At 37.7% G+C, this 26,506-nt stretch overlaps 1 protein-coding gene across 2 annotated transcripts in view; it reads left to right on the plus strand.

Annotated features, from left to right (window-relative positions):
- Positions 1 to 26,506, plus strand: part of TAFA5 (TAFA chemokine like family member 5) — a 516,415-nt gene that overhangs the window by 207,008 nt on the left and 282,901 nt on the right. For both annotated transcript variants that reach the window (XM_063446792.1, XM_063446793.1), the window contains exon 2: positions 885 to 1,034. In XM_063446792.1, coding sequence (XP_063302862.1) covers positions 885 to 1,034 — 150 coding nt within the window. The remainder of the gene's footprint in view (positions 1 to 884; positions 1,035 to 26,506) is intronic.

Raw genomic sequence — 26,506 nt, forward strand, 5'->3', positions numbered from 1 at the left:
AATATGCACTTACTATTATAAAGATGGAATGGAGTTCATGCATGTCATGCATTAAAAGAAAATATTTACAATGTATTAAAAGATGATGCAAAACCACAAATTAAAATCCCAAAAAAATTAGAATGCCAATAACTGAGGTTTATGTGTTTACTGCAAGTCAACAGGCTATGCAGTCCCTTCAGTGAGCTCTCAACAAACCTGGAAGTGGCTCAGCCAATCAGATGCTTTACTGTAGAAACAGCCGAACTACCACTCAGATACCGAGGGCATGACATCATGTACAACAGTATTCTGAGAGCAAACAAAAGAAACACTGTAGGTTGGGTGAGACAGAAGGGATGGGCTTTTGACTAAAAATCAAATTACTATAGAAAAAAAACAAAAAAAAACTAAAGGATATTAATAAAATCAACAAACACAAATTAAAATATAACCGTACCTACACATTGCACCTAAATGTCTGGGTAGCTGTGGTAACACTGCATTATTTGTATGGGCCCACAAAATTACATTTAAAGAATGACAAAAAATATATAATGGGAAAAAGCAGAATAAAAATGTATACACAAAGTGGAAGACCAAAAACCCATCTTTGCTATATTCGTATACTAAACTACATCAAAGTAAGTCTGACCCGATTGACCCAGCTCTCCTTTTCAAGGCCAATAACAATTTTCTTGACAGCATCAGTTTGTTGGGTTTTGACATGTCCAACTCAGAGAAAAATTATATGTCATCTCAGTTTGATTACATTCTCCAACTCATTTCCCATTTGTTGCAAACTGGCTTCTGCGGAATCGGCCCTCACTCTATTTGGCTGTAATTGATTGCTTGCAGTGCGTTCGGTGACATTGATACCTGTTGCTGGCTCTCTCTTTTTCCAGGTCAACTGGCTGCAGGTACGTGTGAAGTTGTTACATACGACAGAGATAGCAGTCAGCCACGAAGGACTATAGCCCGACAAACAGCTCGCTGTGCGTGTAAAAAAGGACAGATTGCTGGGACGACAAGAGCAAGGCCAGCCTGCGTAGACGGTAAAGTACTCGTGTGATTTATACTTATATTTTACAACATGTCTGGGTTTGTTGATGTGTTTATGTGAGAGAAAGGTTGTGTAATTTGGAAGTAACATAGTACTAAAGTAATGGCAAAATATATTTTTATTTTTCATTTTATGGAGTGATATCTGTAATCAAAGTGGCCTGTAAATGTATAAAATATATTTATTTAATCCAGCTTAAAACTATGCTACAAAAAAAGAAAACTTAATTTTATTGAATCAAGGGATAGCTGGTTTAGCAATTACCTTTTGTAGATTTGAGAGTTTCCCTGTTTGGACGTGGCTGTCTAGGAGTTGTCTTACAGGTTATCAAACGAACTGTGGCATTTCTCTAAAAATGGCTACTGTGGCTACTGTGTGCATGTGATGTCAGCAGCCAATCAGAACTTGAGGTTCAAACAGATGACATGTTTAGCTCCCATCATTCCACTGTGTGGGTAAGATGAGATGCTTGTTTGACCTGAATGATTATGTGAGTCTATACAGCCATCCTTATTCCATTTTAATATAGAAAGTGCTGCTTTTAAAAACATAAGCACAAGCTATAGCCAGTTATTTTACTACTATTTGATGTGCTAACAAATGGGATTTTTGAACCACTTTAAAAAATGTGTGTTTTTCCATCATGACATGGAATGCTTGGTTTCCACTATTGTATAATGACATTAAATGTTTATTTCCACCATGGCTCCATTAAGTGGAGCATTCTAATGTACTTTATATTCTCAGCAGCCCAAAATATATATATTTTAATAATAATATGAAACGTACCCACTTCTACCCGATTACTAGATTAAAAAATGCATTTGCTCCAATTCAGATTCAAAGGTTTAATGCCACCCTTAGGCAAATGTGACTGCTCCTGCATGAAAGTTAATGTTGTAGAAAAAAAAAGCACTTGCAGCATTGTTAGAATAGTATTTCTCATTTTATATTTTTCTTCAAGTATTTTATCTCTCATTAAAATTATCACTGTGTATGACTCAATGCCAAACCATAGCAGCCTGCAGCTTGCTCAAATGCTAATCCACCGAGTAAGAATGCTTGTGTTTGGAAGAACTGCAAATGTGGTGTCACACAAATATTATATACTTTACTGCACATACTGTCATTTTTATAATGTGGAAGGCTTCTTTTGGATGATAGGAAACTGTGCTTTTTCAGAATAAATAAGGCTAGGCTTTGTTTAGAAGGGCTTACGGGAACTTTGAAACCAATACATATATTATCTAATAAGCTATGTGAAAATAAATGCATGAGAGACAAATGTATGTTATTAATATTTATTCGTAATTATGGTATAAAAAGAGCACTTTTAAGAGTAATTTTATTCTGCTGTATCTCTTAAGTATCAGTAATTCATTGTTGGTCATTATGTGAATTTTGGGCTCCACGCTCATGTTGTAAAACCAGAATAGGAAGGGCACTCTTGTGTGCTACTTAAGAGATGGAAAAAATGAAAACAGTTTTCTTTTCAAGTATTTACCACCCATTTATTAAAGGTTCAGTTGCATGCCCATCATTACTCAGGTCAATAGCATGCATTAACAGGAAGTATGTTTGTGAAACGTACATCATTCACGGTAATCTGAACTTGTCAACTCAAAAAGTGATTACAATGGAATGTGTAAAATGATTTGTATAGTTTTGAACAGTTGTATAGTTTGAAGTTTTTTAATGAGCATATTAAAACTGGATGCTTTACTGTAAGCACTATACAAAAACACATAACATTCCACTGCTACAATTTTGAGTGAATAGCCTAATGTTTTTGCATGTCAAGGATTTTGTTTGCAATTCTCATTTATAATGTTTATACAACACTGCAAACGTTGATATTTTCTCAGATATAAAAAAAATTAAAGATAATATAACTGGCGTAAATGAAAGAAATGCAAGTTTACAACAATGGGATTAGGACAAATAGGCTTATCAAGATATTTACTTTGAGATGATAACTTTCACTCTACATCAATGACTTAGACTAGCTTCTCACTGATTGAAGATGCTTTAAGCAAGATTGTCTTCTCCATCCACTCATTTTTGTTTCGATCTCTGGTTAAACAGCACTACAACAAACACTAGCAAAGAAAGTCTGCATTTCTAAGAATCGTGAAGGACAGTGATTGAATATTGGTATTAATAGAATAATCTCAAACAGAAGGGATAGACTATGTACCTGTAAGGTCTGTAGGTCTGGGTTAGTTTCAATAAAGTTCCTGTACAAAGATTGAGTACCTACAGAGGCTGAAGATAGAATGAAACCTCATAGGGTTGAGAAGCAATGCAGGGGCTGTCCAAGCATGGTACCAACAATTTAACGCTATATCTGATTAGGAAACAGTAGATAAATCACAGGATACCTTACATGGTTCAGGAAGAAGAGTGGTGAATAGAACACAGGACATATGCTTCAATATTTTAGAATAAGAGATAGCTAATTTTGGTGTTTAGCAAATACTTTTCCATGATAGCTAGACAGCCTTTACTCCATCATTTGTGGTTGCAAATAAGCTGGGAAATTGCATGAGTCCACACTCCTCTAGTGTAGTAAGAGCTTGGCCACAAGGCTTTTTACTGAACCATTGGAAAATACTTCAGAGGATTAAGCACTAATCAAGTGTTACCTTCACTGGCTGTATTCTTTACTTAATAATATACAAGTCTCAGGTGACAGAACATAAAGAACTAACTGACTTAACTGAAAATGTTGCGTTGTAACGGGGAAACAGAAATGGACAGGATGTAATCAGGTTACCGCTGAGCTAGGCCATCACATAGCAACCAGTCTATGCTCTAACCAGCCTTTCACACATTGGATCAAACAAATCTGATGCAACACCTAATGAAGAGTAATGTAATATGTAAATTGTAGCAATCTTCTTGAAAATTATAAAACAAAAAAGCATAGTTTGTCAATTACATAAAAAATTAAGGGAAGATTAATCTGGACAAAGATCAACTACAACTATATATATATATATATATATATATATATATATATATATATATATATATATGAAACAAAGTACAGGCTTGGTCAGTGCATAAAGTCAACACACATTTAGCAGTGTTGTATGTGTACGATGTTCATTAATTTTATAAACCAGTAGAAAGGGGAGACATAAATAAAGAAGAACAGGTAAAAAAAAAAGAAAAAGGACACCCGTAGTATAATAATTGATACAGTGTGACACTGAAATACTTTAACCATAAATAATAAACCTTGTATTTTTCTATATTATTTTAAACATCACTACTACAAATATATATGAAGGAGAATGCATTATTGTCTGGGTTTAAATTTTTTTTTTTTTTAGTAAAAAGGCACAGTATAAGATTCTTGTATGTAACAGAATGATATGTATATGATCCTGATAAAATGGTAAGCTATACCACTAAAATATATCAAGATCATTTATTTTCTGTTATGCTTTTCAGATGTCATAGAATTCAAAAAGAAATATATCAAATTATAAAAAATATTTTTTAAAAAATCACTTTTGTTTTATAATTTTGTTTTAATTAAAGGGTTGTTCCTGGTTGAGATAGTGTTTCCAAAACTGTTCTACAACTAGTCCAAATATTAAAGGAACTCTCTAACATTATAGATAAATCTAATTATTTATAATGTTAAAATATAATTTTTAACATATACAGGTTTATTCACTAAAGTGAGAATTCTAAGTGAATTTGAAGTGAGTTTCAAATTTAAGGTCAAAATAATCAAACTGGAAAAATTATCTAAGACAGCTATGATTTCTGTTCAATTACTCAGGCCTTAAATTTGAAATTCACTTTGAATTTACTTTGAATTCTCACTTTATTTAATAAATCTGTAAGACTCAGACTCCGCCCTTGAAAGAAAGAGAAAAAAGCGATTTTGTTAATCCAGTGCTATCATGGTCTTGACTCGGTAGCTGCTTCACCAGTGCACATCATCAATACTAGTGATCTCTGGTCCAATGCAATGCATCTCATGGAGCAGCACTGGAGACCTATAGAATCATAGAAACATAGAATGTGACGGCAGATAAGAACCATTCGGCTCATCTGGTCTGCCCAATTTTCTAAATACTTTCATTAGTCCCTGGCCTTATCTTATAGTTAGGATAGTCTTATGCCTATTCCACGCATGCTTAAACTCCTTTACTGTGTTAACCTCTACCACTGCAGCTGCAAGGCTATTCCATGCATCCACTACCCTCTCAGTAAAGTAATACTCCCGGATATTATTTTGAAACCTTTGTCCCTCTAATTTAAGACTATGTCCTCTTTTTGTGGTAGTTTTTCTTCTTTTAAATCTAGTCTCCTCCTTTACTGTGTATAGCACAAACTCGCAACTGCCATGCTCTGCTGGATGCTTCTCATGGAGATTCATTATCTCAAAGCTCCCTGGAATAGAAATGGGCATGACTATAACTGTGCTAAGAACATTTTTACATTAAGCAGGACATCCAGTAGATTCCTTCCCGCTCTATGTTCCATGCATTTCCCCCCAAGTTTAGGTGTATATGTGTCCCATATTGCTATTTTCCTCTGTTCAGTTATACTATGCAAAAGAATTGGAGATTTATTTCAGTCCAGATTGCAATTTGTCTGAATTTTTGCAGATTCAGATCTGTCAAATTCCAAAACTCTGAGACAAAATGTACTCGAATCATGAACCAACAGAAAAACACAATGGCTGAGCACGCCCATTTCAGTTCTTCATTATGAATTCTATCAATGACGCCTTAATAGAGAAGATAGATGGAAAAAAAGATGATTGATGGCTTAAGGAAACTCACATGAGAACTGAGCAATGAATAAGGAGGAGCTGCACACAAATCTATATATATTATATCGCTTTTGTATTTTGCACCTTTTTGGTTCGTTTGATTTGGTTTCTGAATCATTTTTTTTGGACCAAAATTCTGCAAAGCTGAACTGACATTGGGCCGAAATTCATGCACCCCAAGAAAATGTTCTGTTTTCTGGAATAATAGTTTGGCCCAGCAGAATGTTCTCACTGTGCACAATTCTGTTATGTGATAAAGCTTCTTCATTCAATCTTTAGAGACACAGCAGGAAGACTTGTAGTAAAATAGTTACTATGTGTCTGCCATTGTGTTCTCATGCAGTATTCCAGCTTATGCAGTGTTGCCTGTGACTGAGCTATGTATGTATACTGGTAAGGAAGTCTTTTTTTTTTTTTTAAAGAGGCCACCATGGCTAAACGATGAAGTATTCTGTAAAACATTATCTGTTTTTGCAAAAAATAATTAAGATTTGCGTATGCAAATTTTATAGCAAACTAAGGAGACTAAAACCAAAATATCTAATGCATTAAGGTTATGTTGGTGACCTATGAATTAAGTGGGTTTCTGTGTTAAGCACATTATACAATTAAATAGTAATGGTAATAACAAGAAAAGTCCATTAACGTAGGACCCAGATTGGCATTTGTAGCCTCTTTTTTATATGAAAAAAAGTTAAAATCCAATTTCTATCCATGACCTATTTTATTTTTTGCCTTTTTACTCCACTTCCACAAGAGGTCTCTGTGTCTTACTTTCAGGACGTTTGAGAATATGATGAGAGAAGCACTATCCTGAACAGGCATACATTATGGGTAGTGGTGTTGATTAATCAAATGTTATACATAATACATTAGGAGATTTGTGCACTCCACATAAAATAAGCTGCCGAGCTAAATGAATCCCAAGAAATAAACTTTATTGCATTTCGTTTGATTCTAGTGGAGATTTATGTACAAAAATTTTCCAGTTTTTGGACTACATGAGATTCTTAATGCATATAAATTATATTGTAATGAAAGCAAATCAATTAGGCTGGGATTTTTCAATCTATGGCATTTGTATTCAGAAAGAGGTTAAGAGTGTTCATGTTTGTGCTGTAATATGGAACTAACTCCCATTGTTTTCTCTAAGCAAGTGTTTACTGTAGCCCTCTAACTCAATTCATATAGAGTGCACAGATTCCCCAGTGTATTGTTTGTAGACATTGCATTAAACACCTCTCCTTCCACTAATGGTGCCCATAGAGGGCCAAAAACGTAAGTTTTTTTCCGTATGCCACATTTACGGAAGAGCTCATGTAGACTACATTGAAATTACAACTGTTGCCACATCCTGCCATTTCCCATCAGCACCACTGTACAAACCGCATACCGCTTTAGTGGGTCTTGACCCCATAAGTGAGAGTGCCACTTTAATTACAGTAGGGTCTAAATGTGTATAGAATAATCTCTAATGATATTATAGTACTTCTTTTTCTAGGTATCATTTTGATTACATGACATATTGCAGAGAACTTTATGTATCTGATATCTGATTAAAGAATTCTGTTTCTCAAAAACAACATTTTCTATTTGTAGCTTTTGAACACCTTGACGTGAATTAATTTTTAGCAGGATGTTTAATATTGCATATACCATATAAACATAACAAGAGGGGTTATTGCTTTCTTAGAATGTTTGTTGAAAGGCAACTGGGGCAAAGTTCTACAGATGGAAGCCAATAGAATTTTACTGGTATCCAGGATAATTGCACCACTTTTTAAAACTTCCTCCAGTTTCCACTAAGCACCAAATACCCATATCCGAGAAAGAAAATACCAGCTTACATTTACAGTGTAATTATTTTAATTGCAATTTCTATATGCTGTAATAATTGTGCAAAGAAAAAACGAAGAACATTACTTCGGTATGAATTATTTAATGCATGGTAATTCGAGATTTTTTTTTGGAGTCTGAAAATTGTTCTCTGCTAAAGCAGAACTCATAGTGGGTTAAAATTAATTACTTTGCAACACATTTGTATAATACTATGAAAGGCAGATTTAATGACCCAGTGAGTGGCCATAGTTCAGCATTACTAATCTTCAAAGGTGCAGTAGCAAATCATGAGGTGGTAAATATAATTAACAATAAAATACCACCTCCATTTGCAATGCCTTTTAAATTAATAGTTTATTCATAAGTTAAACCACATGTTCAAAGTTTATGTTAAAACAATAATTACTACTTGTTTATAATGTTCTAATATATTAAAAGGTGCTGCAAAATGAGAATACAAAAAATTAAAGGGACTCTATAATATAAGCAATGCAAGGTTGTATTCCTTACACTGTAGTCCCCCCCCCCCCCCCCCCAGCTCATCCCCCCAGCATAGAAATGTATTTAAAAAAAAACCAAAAAAAAACAACAGTGCTGATCTCTCTCGGTGCTGGGTTTGTTCTCTGACTCCTCTGCGTCATCCAACAGGGGGACTGTTGCGCATGTGCGGCAAGTGTTGTGAGCGCTTTAGACCCTCCCCATAAAACGCTATGGGGATTTTACTGATGCTGGATGTCCTCAGGCAGTGCACAAGGACACCCAGTGTCAGTTAGGTAAACAAAAGTCGCTTAACCACCAGGAAGTACCTCTTGTGGCTGTCTGATTGACAGCCACTAGAGGCAGTCTTAGTCCTGCAATGTCAATTATTGCAGTTTATCAAAAGCTGCAATGATTTGCATTGCAGGACTAAGGGGGACTGGTCCATTGCACCCAGACCACTTCAATGAGCAGTTATTGTCTATTTTCTGTTTCTCTTACACACAGTTTCTGGTTTATATTGTGTGGGAAAGCATGTGACTGTTACCCACAATATAGCTAAACCATGATATAAGGAACCTTGATATTCTGAGTTTACAATCTATAAGGAAAGTTGTCCAATAAACTGAGACAGACAGACCTTACCCTGTTATTATTTCATAAATATAATGTTTATAAAGTAGAATGTTGAGCATCTCACTAATTTATTACTAATCCCTATAGACTTTGTTTATTTTATTTTTTTACCTATAAACGATGGTCTGTGATCTAATCTGGTGATGTTGGACCTTTTTTCAGCAATACACGGGCTGTTAATGAACACATTATAAGGGTGAATATAAATATATTTATCACCAATTGGTATATGCTGCATATAGTTTGTATACATGTACGTTTATTGTTTTTTAGGATTTCACATATACGCTATGCATGGTTTGGAATACACATGTTTGTCTCCTTAACCTCGCTGCTTTGTGAAATTTCTCGGGACTAGGCAGTTTTAATAGACTATGTTTGTAATTTTATGTGTTTTGTTAATACATGAATCCACTAATTCATTTACCATTAGCAAATATCAGCCCCTAGAGTCACAGCTCTAATTTACTCTGCGAACCCTTGACTCTATATTACCTTTTTTTCCAGTAACCTATTGGATGCATAATATATGCTTCATTGATCTTTGCTGTCACATAATAAGAAAGGCAGCACAGTACCCAGTTTCACAAAGTCTAAGGCAATGCATTAATGTACAGATTTAAGCCAGTTCAGCAAAAAAGGTTGAATAAATGTTCCCAGATGTGTCCTTTGTTGTCTAATGGATGTGCATTCTTTTTTTTATATACAATATATATATACAGAAATATGTAAGACAGACACATACATACTGCTCAATAATGTTCAGCTTTTCTAACTCATTAGCTGTTAGGAAAATGTTAAGGTCAGCCATTGATTTATATAGCACCAAAAACATTTCCCAATCTATCTAGCTCCTGCAAATGTGACATTATAGCGTATCTATTTTAGGTGGCAGAATTGACCCTGAAAATGTGAGTGGGGGAGGGGGATCATCTATTACGGATTTATGTTGATAGATGAACATGTACCTTGAAGAGCTCGCTAATATTACATGCATTACTGCACATGACATCTCCCGGTGATTATATATAGGAGAATCATTTCTCCTTCACTGAATCCGAAAAGTATCACTTTATAACGGAATGTGCAGTGTAATGTCTGCTTGTGTGAAAGGTGCACAAGAGCACAAGAGCAAACTTAGAGAAGGTTATATATGCAATCGATAGTACAGAACACACTATATCTAGTTATACTCTCATTGCTTCAGGAATGTCTACTTCTTCATTTAGGTCCTGTGTCCAAACATGCCCATATAATGCAGCTCTGTTAGAGTACAATCATCCCAAATGGATTGATTGAATAAAATCCTCATTACGTTTTTAAATCTATGATTGACAGATAGTTTGGGAATTCTAGTTCTAAATCATTTAGGAGGCCCAGTTTGAGATTGGTCTGAAGGTCTTACTTCTCCAGGTATAACCTGTTTCCTTCTATTGATGTATCCTATGGGTATATTTAATCGATGGGTATTACTGGATGGTACTACACTTGTGCACATAAGTTTTGGGTCCAGATGATCATTAATGGTATTTAATGACTGCAACGTGAATATGCCTGTCCAGCCACTGCCCCTATAAGACAGTCAGCTTATTTTTGCATCACTCCCTATCTCTGATTTTGTTTTTCATATATGTGTTGAACTACAGCACAAAATTTGAGGAAAATCACTGACCATAATTGCTCCCCAGGTCATTACTAAAGGTAATTTGGCATCAAATTAAGAGATTTCTTTCTCCTAGATTGCAGTTACAATTTGAATCCATTCAGTGTCTCCTTTAATTTAGCATTTAAAGATCTGTTTTATTTTGCTATGTATCAAACAATGACTTGACCCTGAATTGTGACCCTGCATTCCGAGTCATCTTCAGAGCTCCGACTTTTCTATTTTTTTCAGAAAATCGGTCCAAAAAGACAGTTCTGTCAAATACACATACAAATATGCTAAACAGAAATAGGGGTTTCACGGACTCAGTATTTAATTTGATAATCCTGCAGTATGGACTTTCCCACTATTATAAACTGCACATTGGTGGGCATGCGTGTATACTAATCCTCACAAATACGTTGTAAGGGAATAGAGGGGAAGTCTCCCTCCATCATCTATTCTTTACTCACATTTAAATGATTCCTTATTTTTAAGGTTTTACTGGACAGATTATATATTATTTATTTATCCCATGAATAGTGTTGGACTTTTTATTCTGGAATACATTTCTAAACAATGTTTCAGCAGATCATATTTTTTCTAGTGATTTTTGGGGTCTTTAAGATTTTGTTCAGATTGTTTAGCTCAGCTAAACAAGTTTGGAGGCTGGCTAACAAATTTTCGATGTTGGTAAATTAAGTCTATATATTTGACATTTGTTTCTCTGAAAATTCTCAAACAATTGTTTTTTTTAAGGTGATGTTCAAAGCTTAGTGTTTAAGGACAAATCTCGGCTGGTTTTCCTTAGTACATGATGTAGCATGTATTTGACATCAGTACAGAAGTAACAACAAAAATCAAACGACGTGGGCAAATAAACAAATACATTGTGAGATTTATGAATAGATATAAAATGGAAAAATAACTTTGATTTGGTTAATGCTTTCTTCAGTCAAAAACTCAAGTGTCTTCCTGAAAGGTTTTGAAAATGCCACCTGGGTTTTCATGAAAAACTGTAATGTAAAAGACCATATATACACAAACAAGATTAATGTATGTGTGGAGAAGCTTTTTCGCAGATTTACCGAGTTGGCTCAGGTAGCCTTTCTTAGAAGCATAATCCTGCTAAGGCATGGATGTGCACGGAAAATTCTGAAGTGAAGAACTGCACTTAAAAGGATTTGTGAATCTCTAGAAAATATTTTCTAAGTATGATACACTTCCTTTCATTTTTGTTAATGCGCTTTGATGATTTAATTGGAAATACCAACTACAGAAAATATGAGTGCAACACATAGGCTTACTGCATGAGTAATGTGGCTCTTCATGGTAAAATACTTTGTAAAATATTCCTTTATTGATATGTTTCTATATCTGAAAGATCAATCACTGAAAGATCTAAAATATCTATTTTTAAAAGGATGGACTAAACTATTATGGGCTTTTTAAATAATAATACAGGATATTTAACACTGCAGTTTCAGAGAAAATTGCACATGCACAATATTCATTGGTAGAGACCATGATTTTATTTATTGTTAAAACATTTTATATATTATTGGCTATAAATCTATCTAGCTATTACTCTTATAATGTAGGGCCACTGGTCATTGATCCCTGAATGTCTGCCTTAACTAACCCATTTCTTCATGGTGTTATATATTGGAGACCTGTGGAGCCATGTGAAGGTTTATTTTCATGCATAATCCTCATTAGGCATGAAGAATCCAATGCAGATTCCACACAGCATCTCTAAGTATGGAGAGAAGAGTTCTTCATGACCCATGCTTGGCCTGTCTACAAACATTACATAAAGGGACATTCCAGACCATAAACCCCTTAAGGACCAAACATCTGGAATAAAAGGGAATCATGACATGTCACACATGTCATCAGGGCCGGATTAAGAGCACAGTGGGCCTGGTGCTGACAGTTATGATGGGCCTAATTACAGAATCTTATCGACCAAAAACACTAAAACAGTCATACCTCTCTAGCGTCATGTATTTGATGGAGATGGTGCTGAAGGGAAACTCATAGGATGCAGCAATAAGAATACACATACTCTATGCTAATCTCTCTCTAATTCATGCTTTCATCAGGTTTTAACATAATAGGGTCAGAAATACATGATTGTGTTCCTGACCCTATAGTGCTCCTTTAAGCAAGAGTATGTGAAGAGTAGTTAAGGTTGCCACCTTTCTTGGAAAAAAATACCAGCCTTAATCATTTGTATAATTAATTAGTTATGCGTGGCATCACATGATGTAAATTACAAGGAGTGACATCAGAGAAAATTCTGTAAAATCACCAACAAACTACTCACAGTTTGATTCTGCTGTATAGATGGATTGCTCCCAGTGTCTCCCTGTCTCCCAGTGTCTCAGTCTCGCAAGTCACCCAGTGTCTCAGTGTCCCTATGTATCACAGTGTCAGTGTCCCCATGTCGCCCAGTCCCCTAGTCTCCCAGTGTCCCAATGTCTCAGTGTGTGAGACACTGAGAGACATGGGGACACAGAGACATGGGGACACAGAGACATGGGGACACAGAGACATGGGGACACAGAGACATGGGAACACAGAGACATGGGGACACAGGGAACACAGACACTGGGAACACAGACACTGGGAACACAGACACTGGGAACACAGACACTGGGAGACATGGGGACACTAAGACACTAGGGACGCAGAGACATGGGAACAGACACTGGGAGACAAGGGGACACTGGCTGGGAGACATGGGGACAGTTGTGGACATAGACATGGGGACACTGGGACATATAGGGACACTAGGCACACTGAGAGACATGTGACACGGACACTGGTATACTTGGGTACACTGAGACACTAGGGACACTGGCTGGGGGACATGGGGACACTGGGACATAGTGTCTCCGTGTCTCAGTGTCTCCAATGTCCCTATGTCTCACAGCATCCCCATGTGTCTCAGCATTCCCATGTATCTCAGTGTCCCCATGTTTTCCAGTGTCCCCAAGTGTCTCAGTGTTCCCAGGTCTCCCAGTGTCTGTGTCCCCATGTGTCATAGTGTCTGTGTCCCCTAGTGTCTCAGTGTCCCCATATGTCCCCTAGTGTCTCAGTGTCTCCATGTGTCCCTGCTGCCCTTCCCCCATTCCTCACTTACCTGAGCTGTAGAGCTGCTGTCTGGACTCTGTGCTGTGTAACTGCTCCCCCATGGATCAGTGAGTAGTAGAGAGAGGCTGTAACTTCCTGTCCCTTCCTCTCTCCACACACAGTGACCCCTACTGTCCGGTGCTGGTATTGCAGAGTAATTTCCATTTATTCTGTGAAAAATACCTGCATTTGTATTGCCAGTATTACTGCAATACCGGCACGGCCAGACAGCCTCAAATACCGGCTGTGCCAGTAAAATACCAGTCAGGTGGCAAACCTAAGAGTAGTGTGTAAAAAAAAAAAAAAAAAAAAAACTTTTTTTTTTTTTTTAAATGGGCCTATTCCATGGGCCTGGGCCTGGAGCTGCAGCTCCATCAGCCCCTATGTTAATCCGGCCCTGCATGTCATGTGTCCTTAAGGGGTTCACTCCAGCTTGCTGAGAAACTGTGTGAAGTGTGTGTGTCCTATTTTTTGTTGTTGAAAGAATTGCAGGTTTCAATAGAAATTGATACATTTATATATTAACCTGGTTACACCCTTCTGGCTTTCAAGCAGACAGCAGGTCCTGTTTCTTTCTGGCTTTGTTAGTTCAGTGAAGCTAAATTCAAAAGGCAGCAACTTTCAAGAGCATCGCCTTGCAAAAACGTCTCATTGAGCTGCATTTGAATGCCTGTGATTGGACAGCCACAGAAAGTGTGGGCGGGGTATGAAAGGGAGGGCTTGCAAAGGCAGCCGACAAGAGATCTGCAGGTTTTGCAAGCAGTTTTTAAGTTATAACAACAATGAAAAAAATGCATAATTAAATGTTTTCTTTGGAGTTATATCTACTAACATTGATTGTTCTTTTTTTGTTTTGGGTTTTTTTTGGGCAGTAGAGTTTCCCTTAACTGCATTTTTCAGAAACGGACAGCTGAACTGTTGGATTAATGCTGCTTTAGAGCATCCCTTAGTACCCTTGGAACACCCAATGCTATATGCTACATTCAACACGTAGAGGATATTACAATGTTCAAAAAGCCTGTTAGGTTTATACCTGCTTAAACCCTGCTCTTACTTTACCCGATGTGAGCCAAATAGATGAAAGCTTTATTGCCTTGGATACTTGCTGCATTCCTGAGTCAATGGCCTGCCCATAGAGCATCTAAAGCATTGCCCAAATCCATGGTGCTTATTTCATGATAGCGAGGGGTACCTGCACTTCCAGGTTTGTCTGAGACAGATATAGACTGTTTGAAGATATTTCCAGTTATTTACTAAAGTTTTTTCGACTGTAAAATCTGTAAATTTTTCGCAGTCTGGATTTTGCAATTCAGCCTCAAAATGAGCCGGAATTAGGTCTGGAATTAATCAGGACTGAATGCCACTGATTGGGTGAAATCCCTACTATGCTTCAAATCATGTCTGGATGCTTCAAGTCTGGGGTTTTAAAAATACCAGACTACTTGCCTGTTGCCATTCTGCGCTGTAGCTATAGTATAATGCAATAAATAATATGAACCATTAACCATAATTATGATGTTTTTTTTTTATTTTTAAGCGAATTGACAGAATCTAACCAACCTGGCATGCAAGAGCTAGAGATGGTTTAATAGTGCACATCTATGATCCGGCACATCTGAAATTTTATGACATCTGCATGTTCCATGCTAACTTTAGCATTGCTTCAATGTTAATGAATTCACTTGCCTGATATGTTAGATGTGACTTATTGAAAGAGAATCAGTATCATTATACGCCGCTTAATGCCTGAAATGGGAGAGTGAAACTTGCACTACAATAAGGTTTCAAACACATTTCCTATCTTCTATGTTATCTCGGGAAGTTCTACCGCAGCCCAAGCCAATTTATCGTAACACAATGCAACGCTGACAGACGGCCCTCCTATCAGTTTATAGAAACACCCAGTTTTATCATACATTTTCTTTAAAGCTTAAAGCAGTTGCTATGTTGTCCTGAACACGAATGATGCACCTTTTTCTTTTTCTTTTTCTTTGTATCATTTCTTTCATGAATATACTACTTTCATCACAACAGTTCATCCATGACGCTGTCATTTTAGTTATCCATAAGTATTGACGGATAAAGCATGATAGAGACATGGAAAGCTGGGAAGATTTATCGGGTTTAGTGAATTGCAAACAAGCTGTATAAGGAAAACATAATGAAAACAATGTGTTGAAAACAGCCACCTCGGGAGAACACTCACACTCTATTATACCGATTTGCATTATCAACACTAACATAGTTCTTTAATAGCAAGATAAAGAAAATAAATATTCCTGTGGTTTTGAAATTGTGTTTAAGGAATGTGCCAAAATGAAGAGTTTTAAACTGATGTTTAAATATGTGAATAACAGAGACTATGTTTTGTATTTGAGCAGCTGGATTCTGCTGTTGAATATCTTCGCCACAATATATATCATTAGGGAACGGCAATGGGTGGGGATTTTCCAATTGACACTTTTTATCTTTCTTCAGAGCTCCTTTGAAAAATTGTCAAAAGTATGTTATTCAGATTTGTATTCTGGTGGGACGAACTGGTTATTTTTTATTTTTTTTTTTTGCTCTTGCAACATTTTAATATGTTATTTTATTGTTTGCATAGTTGAAGGGGTTTCAGCAAAAAATTTACTTTTTAAGTAACTTTTAAAATACAGTCGATTAAAACAATATTTCAAGTAGTTTATAGACAGCTAATTGTTGAGCTGATAATAATTATGTACACTAAAAGTCAAGTATATGCAAATATGTGAAATCTTATAAAAAGAGAAGGTATAAACTATCATCAACTGACTTGACAGAACTCGGTATGCCAATCGGCATGGTTAGAGCCAGTAATATCTTTATAAGCAATTAATTAGAATTAATTTTTTTTTCAATTTCTCTATAACGATCAGTAGCTTCCCTGGCAAAAGAACCAAATAAGCATGATGTAAATAATACATTCAGAAAACCACAAGAAATAATAATTAGCACAGATCCTATTTTCATGAAATACAGCACATTTGAGAAATTGCATTTAAAAAAAAAACATATTAGTAGTCTATTTTAAATTATTAGTATTGTATTAACTATTTTTTAACTCAAAAATTACAGAAAAGGATTTGGGAAAGGACAACATATTGGACACATTGTAGGGATCTATTTAGCTACCTCATCTGGAACTTAAAAGGTTACTAGGTTGTTACTATTAGCATGGCGTGACCTTCTGAATACACACTTTGCATATAGGAGAAGTTATTCAAGAATCCTTGAAATAACTTTACCTAGCAATGATTATCACTGCTGTTGATTAGTGAAGATTAGAATAACTGATAGGAGAGTTGGATTTAATTCCACTGAATGATCTTTTAAAGAGCTAAATCAGGGGCATATATGCAGCCAATAAATGTAACTACATTAACATAAAAATTACTTTTACCAATGTGTCTTATTGTTATAGCGTTCCTTTTAGGTATTGGCAACAACATTTCAGTTAATTGCATTTCAAGAGCAATAAAACTGTGTTTTTCAACAGTTTCATAAAGTCAATAAAGTATATACGGTATATATTTTATTGCCCTTCTTCTAGACAAATACAATATTAATGTGTGGATGGAATAGAATATGAAAAAAATATATATTTAATTGGAGACTGAATGTTAAAGAATATTGGTTATTTTTGTATTTGTTTTTCTATGTGTTTGTATTCTATTTTTGAGCAAACTGATGAGAAACTTTCAAATGAAATCATGGATAAGTTCAATAATTTAAAAAGTGAATATTTGTTTATATCAAGAGTTTTATTATTCAATATCCGAAACATGAAGAAGCAGAGTGATTAGGTGGAATCAGCATATTGTTCTATCTACTAACATTGGCACCCTTGGTAAAAAATGAGCAAAGAACCCAGTAAAAATTTGTTGTTGTTGTTTAACCTTTTGATATTTTGTTCAAAAAATACACAAAATACCCTGGTGGATAAGTGGCTTTAACAGATTCCAAGTGGGACATCTGAGATCGCTGCCCAGAAGAGTGCAGTTCTAGGAACAGCTAAGAAGTATATTCCTGTTGAGATTTAAAAAAAAATAAAAATAGTACACCAGGGTGACTTGGAACATGAAATTGTTCAACCAAGCCTTTCTGTTTCACAAGGGAGGTAACACATAGGCCAAATCCCCTTAGTTATTCATCACAATTGGTAAGAACAAGTAATATATATGTGATGTGCGGCAAAAGGTTAATGAGCTTCACAAAATTTGAGATGGCTATAAGAAAATAGCAAAAGCATTGAAAAAGAACAGTTTGACAACTTACCTGGGGTCTGCTGGGATATAGGGCATAGGAGAAGTGGTGTGTGTTAGGGGTGAAGTGTGTGTGAAAGGTGCAGTGTGTGTGTGAGCGGTGAAGTGAGTGTGAGTGTGTAAGGGCGGCAGTGTGTGTATGGGGGCACTGTATGTATGTGTGGGGCAGTGTGTGTATGGGGGGGCACTGTATGTATGTGTGGGGCAGTGTGTGTATGGGGGGCACTGTGTGTATGGGGGGGTCGTGTGTGTGGGGGGCAATGTGTGTATGGGGGCAGCAGTGTGTGTAGGACACTGTATGTGTCTGTGTGTGTGTGGCTTTGCAGTGTGTGTATGGGTATGCAGTGTGTGCGGGGCAGTATGTGTATGGGGCAGTGTTTGTGGGGCAGTGTGTGTATGGGTTTGCAGTGTTTGTGGGACAGTGTGTGTATGGGGGAAGTGTGTGTATGGGGTAGTGTTTGTGGGACAGTGTGTGTATGGGGGCAGTGTTTGTGGGACAGTGTGTGTATGGGGGAGTGTGTGTATGGGGACATTGTTTGTGGGACAGTGTGTGTATGGGGGCAGTGTGTGTATGGGGGCAGTGTTTGTGGGGCAGTGTGTGTATGGGGACAGTGTTTGTGGGGCAGTGTGTGTATGGGGACAGTGTTTGTGGGGCAGTGTGTGTATGGGGACAGTGTTTATGGGACAGTGTGTGTATGGGGACAGTGTTTGTGTGTATGGGGGCAGTGTGTGTATGGGGGCAGTGTTTGTATGTGGGGGCAGTGTTTTTGTATGTGGGGGCAGTGTTTGTATGGGGTCAGTGTGTGTGTATGGGGTCAGTGTGTGTATGGGGACAGTGTTTGTATGTTGGGCAGTGTATGTGGGGCAATGTGTGTATGGGGGGAAAGGGAGGCTTTTTAATAAATAAATAAAAAATGTATTATAATAAAATAAATACTTAAATACATAAATACATTTATGTCCCCCCTCCCTTCTTACCTTTATTGAGGAGGAGGGGGGACATTTCTGGATCCCTGGTGGTCCCAGTGGGGAATCCCTGGTGGTCCAGTGGTTACAGTGAAGTCTAGCCCGCGCTCCAGGGCTAGAGTTCACTCTCGCGAGATTTGGAGCGTTGCCGTGGAAACTGTGGCCACGCTCCAAATCTCGCGAGAGGAGGACCCGGAGGAGCTGCGGGCTGAGCTCCCGGGTCCTCTCTCCTCCCTCTCCCTCCCCTGCCGGCTGTCAGCACAGTGTCTGGGGAGCGGGGAGGGAGATCTCTGATCATCCTCCCCGGTCCGCAGGCACATTGCAGGTCTGGCAATTGGACAATGCCAGCCATGCATTAGCTGGCAGGAGGGAATCTCGGGGGGAGGGGGGGAATTGCCCCATTGCCCCCCCCCCCCCTTGGATCCACCAATGCAGCAGGTGCAAGCCTCATCAACCAATACACAACATTCCATAGAAGAGTGAAACACATGTGAGTCATAACAGATATAAGGTAACAGAGCAATGACCTATTGCATAACTGCATACATCAGCCTACATGTCAATATAGAGTTAATACCTCCTTTAAAACAGTAGTTTAAAAATACAATCGTTTTAAAGAAATGTTTAAAGGTAAATAATACATACAGATATAAGATTTCTCTTCCTTTTTCAAATCTGTCTTGTTACTAAATGTATTAATTTTTGAAATCTGTAGAATAAATTGATAACACTAACTTTATCATTATGGTAAATTGATGTAGGTAATCAATACATTAGATTTATAAATAGGAAAAAGTCCAAGAATCCTAGTGTTAATTGCTAAGTAAAACCCCAGTTTAAGAAGTCATTTTTAGATGTTACATATTTAGTAACTCTTTAAACTATCTATCTCCTCTGCTACTAACGCTTTGTACATTTTTAGCTGTGGTCCAGTTTATACAAACGTTCCAGCATTATTCATGGATGAAAGTATAATGTATAGCCAAAGCTTCCTTCCTACCGTGCTTTCATTCTATAGAAAAAAAAACATTAAGTTAAAGCACTGTGCATGAACACGTCGGCCATTAAAAGCCTGGCTGTCCATAAAATCAAATGATTTTACTGAAAAAAGAAAATGTCAGAATTTGTGAAGTTTCATATGTAAAATAAATATGGATTGCCACAAATTATAGTTTGTAGAGGAAAAGTAGGTAGAAGATAAATGTTTTAAATTTTCAATACTACATTTTTACTTTTTTCAGTAGATATATCAACAATATTGCTTTCTGTCTGTGTTTGTCTGTGTCTGTCTGTATGTCTCTGTCTCTGTTTCAGAGACAAAGTTGTTCTTTTCAGCATTTAATTATGATAGAGGCACATATTATTTTGGTAATATTTATATGCAATTATGAGCATGAATAAGTGATCCAAAGAGCAGAGTAATAGAGCAGGTAAAGGTAAACCTGATTATAAAAGTATTATTAATATGGAATATTTTTGTACTTTTTATCATTAGTGCTCGTTATGGAATATTGATCACAGGTTCACTATGAATATACCTGGTTATTTTATCCACTTCAAATATATATTTCTTGTGCTATTTTTTTTAATTTAAATATATGAAAATATTGTCCTAACAAATTTTGAGACTTGAATATACTTCAGGGCACACTTAGAAGAGAAGAATTCCCAATTCACTACTCCAGGGAAATCATTTTAGGAATAAATGCACATTTAAAAAATAAATACATTTGTACGCATTCATGAAATTAAAAATTAAAAAAAAAACTATTTGGGCTCAAACTTGAGATTGGTTTGCATTCACCCTGAGCCGTTTATTCATTAAACCAGGTAATCATTTTTTAATGTAATTATTTTTCTAAAATGTATAGATTAATGAATAAATATTTGAAAAAATACTAAAATTGTTCATAAAAAGCCATCAGTACTTTACAGGTTAAGTATGGAAGCATCAGTTGCACATAATGCAAATCACTATTATAAGGGCAAATAAATTAAACAAAATATAAAGATAAGGAGGATTTTCACTAAGAAACGTCAAGCAGAAAGAAAGATGTTTACTTCTACATTATACCGAGGCATCAGAAAGCAGATGTATTGAGTAGGCAGGGATATTAGGTAGCTATAACATTTTCTTAAGTTCTACAAGTGTAAAAGTCATAAATATAATAAGCACGTTGTTTCATATGATGATATCAAATAATTCTTCACAAGACAGTGTGGGGGACATGAATCATTTAATTCGCATATGTCCATGGTTTGAAAAGCGAAAATATATCATATAAAAAAAAGATTGAGAATCTATGACTTGAAAATTTATGGAGATTCTGTAAAAACCAAATATATCAGGCAAAGTTCCATTGTTATTATTATTATTATTATTTGGCATTTATATAACGCCAACAGATTCTGTAGTGCTTTACAATATTATAAAATGGTGAGATTTAACAATAAATAAGATAATTACAAAAAACTTACAGGAACGATAGGTTGAAGAGGATCCTGCTTAAATGAGCTTATAGTCTAGAGGAGGTGGGGTATAAAACACAATAGGACAGGAGATAGCAATCAAAAAGGGTGGGAGTGAAGCAGAGCTGGAAGAGCGAATAGAGTGCTGCCCCTTAGGAAAGAGCAAGGGACAGGTATGTGAGGTAGAGCTTACTCTGGGAGGCCATAAGCGTTCCTAAAGAGATGGGTTTTAGGCACTTCTTAAAAGATTGAAGACTAGGGGAGAGTCTGATGGTGGTAGCCAGACTATTCCATAGGAAGGGAGTCACCTGTGAGAAGTCCTGCAAACGTGAGTTGGCCATATAGGTGCGAGCAGGAGATGGTCATGGGCAGAGCGGAGTGACCGAGAAGGGGCATATCTATGAATCAGTGAAGAGATGCCGGAGGGGATAGAATTGTTCAATGCTTTATAGGTATGGATTAGTACTTTGATTTGACTCCTGTAGGATACAGAAAGCCAATGTAAGGAGTGACAGAGGGGTCAGATGTGAGAGGACCAACTGGAGAGGAAATTCAGTCTGGTGGCAGTATTTATTACAGACTATAGTGGGGCAATACGGCTTTTGGGAAGACCAATTAGAAGAGGGTTACAATAATACATGCAAGAGATTACTAAAGCATGGACAAGGTCCTTAGTAGTATCTTCTGTAAGAAAGGGGCAGATGCGGGCTATGTTTTTTAAGGTGGAATCTACAGGATTTGGCAACATACTGGATGTGAGGCTCAAAGGTGAGGCCAGAATCAAGTATGATGCCAAGACAGAGCACTTGAAAGGATAAACTGATGTGGGTATCACTAACTTGAATGGAGAGTGAAAGAGGAGGATCAGTATTAGGAGGAGATTGAGTTTCAGAAAGCGGGAGGACATCCAATCACAGATGGAAGAAAGGCAAGCAGTGACAAATTGCAGGACAGCAAGGGAGGGGTCCGGGGAAGAGAGATATATCTGGATGTCATCGGCATACAGGTGGTAGTGGAATCCAAATAAAGTAATAAGTTTGCCAAGAGAGGAGGTATCATTAGAAAAGGAGATACTGAATGAGCGTTGGGAAAGACAAGAGGAAAACCATGCAAGGACAGTGTCACAGAGACCGAGTGATTGAAGGGTTTGAAGAAGTAGAACATAATCAACAGTGTCAAAGGTAGCAGAAAAATGAGTATGGAGTAGTGGCCTTTGGATTTAGCTGCTATTAGGTCGTTAGTAACTTTGATAAGAGCAGTCTCAGTGGAGTGGAGGGGATGGAAGCCAGACTGAAGAGGGTCAAGGAGAGAGTTGGAATTGAGGAAGTCAGCCAGATGGGTAAAGGCAAGTCTTTCCAGAAGCTTTGAGGAAAAATGTAGCAGGGAAATGGGACGATAGTTACAAAGAAGGTGAGGATGGGTCAAGAGATAATTGTTTCAGAATGGGTACTACAATGGCATGTTTAAGGGCAGCAGGGACAATGCCAGAAAAGAGAGCAGTTGAAAATATGTGTTTATCAAGGCACAAGACAAGGGGGGAGAAATCTGAGAAGGTGAGAAGAGACAGGATCAAGTGGGCATGGGCAAATGGTGGGGCTAGAGGAAAGGAAAAGTGCAAAGGCAAGGGTAGGAAAGGCATGATCTACATGTGGTTGAGAAAGAAAGGGACAATGTGAGGAGAAATATTTCCTTAGTTAGTGTGGAGAAGAGAGTTAAAGGTATCAAAGAGACACCTGGGATTGCAGGAGCATGAACTAACGAGAGAGGAAAAGAATAAATGTTTGACAAGGGCAAGGGCTGCACTGTATGAATGCAATATGAATCTATAATGGAGAAAAGTCTGACTGGGTGCGAGACTTCCTCCAGCAGCGTTCAGCACAACGGGAGCATCTTTGCAGGAAGCGTGTTCATTTAGTGTGCCACGGTTGGGGGCGTGTCCTCTTCGAAGTGCATGTTTGGCTGCGTTCCATCAATTTTAATGGTATTTTCTGATATTTAGAACTTTTTTTAGAACTTGTAAAGCTTTGCACCTGTAAAGTTTCCAGACTGCCTCTTTACAGTCCATAAAAAAACACCTCTACCTTATGTCCCACAGCTCTCATACCTTACCTCTCTGTCAGTCTCTACAATGGCTTCCTGTTTCATTTAGGATTCAGTTCAAAATTATTCTGCTTATCTACAAATCTCTTCATAACTATATATCTTCTTATATCTCCTTCTTTATTAGTAGTTATGTTCCAGCCTGGCCTCTTTGCTTCTCCAACAATCTTTTACTTATTCTCGCAAGCACACCCTAGGCTCTCACCTGCAGGACTTCTCCAGGGCTGCTCCCTCACCACATTTGATTCTTCTCCATCTCTGCAGTCCTTCAAATCCTTAACAAAATAATTGGTTCACCTCCTATCTCAATTCCTCATTTACAACCTTCCTCTGCCATCTCCCATCTGCCATGCTCCCTTCTCCCAAACACTGCTCTCATCCTTTCTGGTAAATATGGATCATCATTTGATTCCCTCATTTCCTTCTGTGTGTATTTCCCTCATGCTTCAAGATTGTAAGTTTGTATTCAAGGAGCATCTTCACCTACTGTTCCTGTATGTCAAACTTGTTTTTTTAGAATTCATTGTTGTCTTTTTTCATCTGTTGTATAACAATGCAGAATAATTTTGCATTATGAAAAAAATGGAATTGGAATTCACTCCATCATTGTTGTGTATATCTTGCTAATACAGCTCTGTTCACATTGAAGAAAAATCTCAGTCTGAGCAAAAATTTTGCAAGTTTTGCCATAGACTTTTTTTATTCAAAAAATGTGAGCAACATCTGATTAACTCAAACATGTAGTCTCCTACAACTCAGACCAGTTGTAGAAGGTGAGAAGAGAGAGCGTACAGCTGAACAAAGGCTTTAAAAGTCAATAATATCTGCATCATAGATGACCAGTGGGACCGCACTCAATCCCAGAGCGACACCAAGTGCTTAGCTGAAGCAGGACCAGCAAATCCAGAATAATTTGTGGTGTGAACAGCAAATCTCCAGGCATTCTCAGTGTGCAACCAACAAGCAGCTTTATTGGATCAAAAAGTGACAAAGCAGAAACGTTTCAACCTAGGTCTTTGTCAAGCTTAAGATTAGGTTGAAACATTGCTGCTTTGTCAGTGTTTGATCCAATAAAGCTGCCTGCTGGTTGCACACTGAGAGTGCCTAGAGATTTGCTGTTCACACTACTAAATGATATCAGCATCAGCATGCATGCTGGACACTGATGTTTTTACCAGAGCATTTCTGAAACAAAGCAGGAGAGAGTGAACTTACATGAACTGTGTGCAGTTCCTCAATATGACCAACAGCCAGAGCTGCCATCAGGGGGTGACAACCATGACCGTTGTTACGGGCCCAGCGGTCCTGGGGGGCCCAGACTGCCACAAGAGTCCTGGGCCCCATATTCCCTATGTGTGATTATCGCTATATATATGTGCAGCAGCGGCCCCCCCGGCTGCCTGTATACCGAAGAGGGGGCCCAACACACTTCGTCCTTACTTTACAGCTCCTTTATCTAACTCTTGCAAGACCCGCGGCAGTCAGAGCATTGCCACAAGTTACCATGGCAATGCTCTGCGAGGCTCGCACGCCATGCTTGTTAGAGTTAGAGAGAGGAGCTGTATTGTGCAGACGGAATTTGCTGGACCCCTCTGCGGTAACAGGCAACTGGGGGCCCCACCATGACCACCAGGGAATGGAATCTCCCCCCTCCCTGGACCAGGTAAGAAGTAGGGAGGGGAATTGCATTTATTAAAATAAATGTGAAAAAATGCTCTTTTTCCCCCCTAGTTTGCTTAACATTTATACTAACTGCATACACTACACTAACACACACACTGCATACATTACACTAACACACACTCTGCATTCACTACACTAACGCACACTTCATACACTGCACTAACACACACTACATACACTACACTAACACACACACACTGCATATACTACACTGACACACACTTTGCATTCACTACACTAACACACACTGCATACATTACACTAAGACACACTCTGCATTCACTACACTAACACACACTGCATACACTGCACTAACACACACTACATACACTACACTAACACACACACACACACACACACTGCATACACTACACTGACACACACTTTGCATTCACTACACTAACACACACTCTGCATTCACTACACTAACACACACACTGCATACACTACACTAACACACACACTGCATACATTACACTAACACACACTCTGCATTCACTACACTAACACACACACTGCATACAGTGCAATAACACACACTACATACACTGCACTAACACACACACTGCATACACTACACTGACACACACTTTGCATTCACTACACTAACACACACTCTGCATACACTACACTCACACCTACTCTGATTTCACTACACTGACACACTCTGCATTCACTACACTAACACACACCTTGCATTCACTGCATTAACACACACTCTGCATTCACCACACTAACACACACCCTTTATTCACTAAACAAACACACACTCTGCATTCACTATACATACACAACAACCACTACACACACACACATTCTGCATTCATTATACAAACACACTACATCCACTTCACACACACACTCTTCATACACTATACTGACACACACTCTGCATTCACTGTACACCCAGCATCCACTACACACACACTCTACATTCACTATACATATACTACATCCACTTTACATTCAAACACTCTGCATTCACTATACACAGGCACTGCATCTAATACACACACTACATCCACTACACAAACACACACTCTGCATTTACTATACACAGACACTGCATACACTACACACACTGCATCTAATACAAACATTACATCCACTACTCAAACACACACTACATCCACTACGCAAACACACTCTGTATTCACTGTACACACACTACATACACTACACAAACACACACTCTGTGTTCACTATACCCACTGCATCCGCTGCACACACTGTATCTAATACACACAAACACTACATCCACTACACAAATGTAAAATCTGCATCCACTATACACACTGCATCAATTTTCCACTCACTCTGCACCCCCTTTACACACGCACTCTGCATCCCCTTTACACACACACTCTGCATCCACTTTACACACGAACTCTGCATCCACTTAACATACACACTCTGCGTCCACTTTACACACA

This window comes from Pelobates fuscus, chromosome 3 (assembly GCF_036172605.1).
Source record: "Pelobates fuscus isolate aPelFus1 chromosome 3, aPelFus1.pri, whole genome shotgun sequence".
Taxonomy (NCBI): domain Eukaryota; kingdom Metazoa; phylum Chordata; class Amphibia; order Anura; family Pelobatidae; genus Pelobates; species Pelobates fuscus.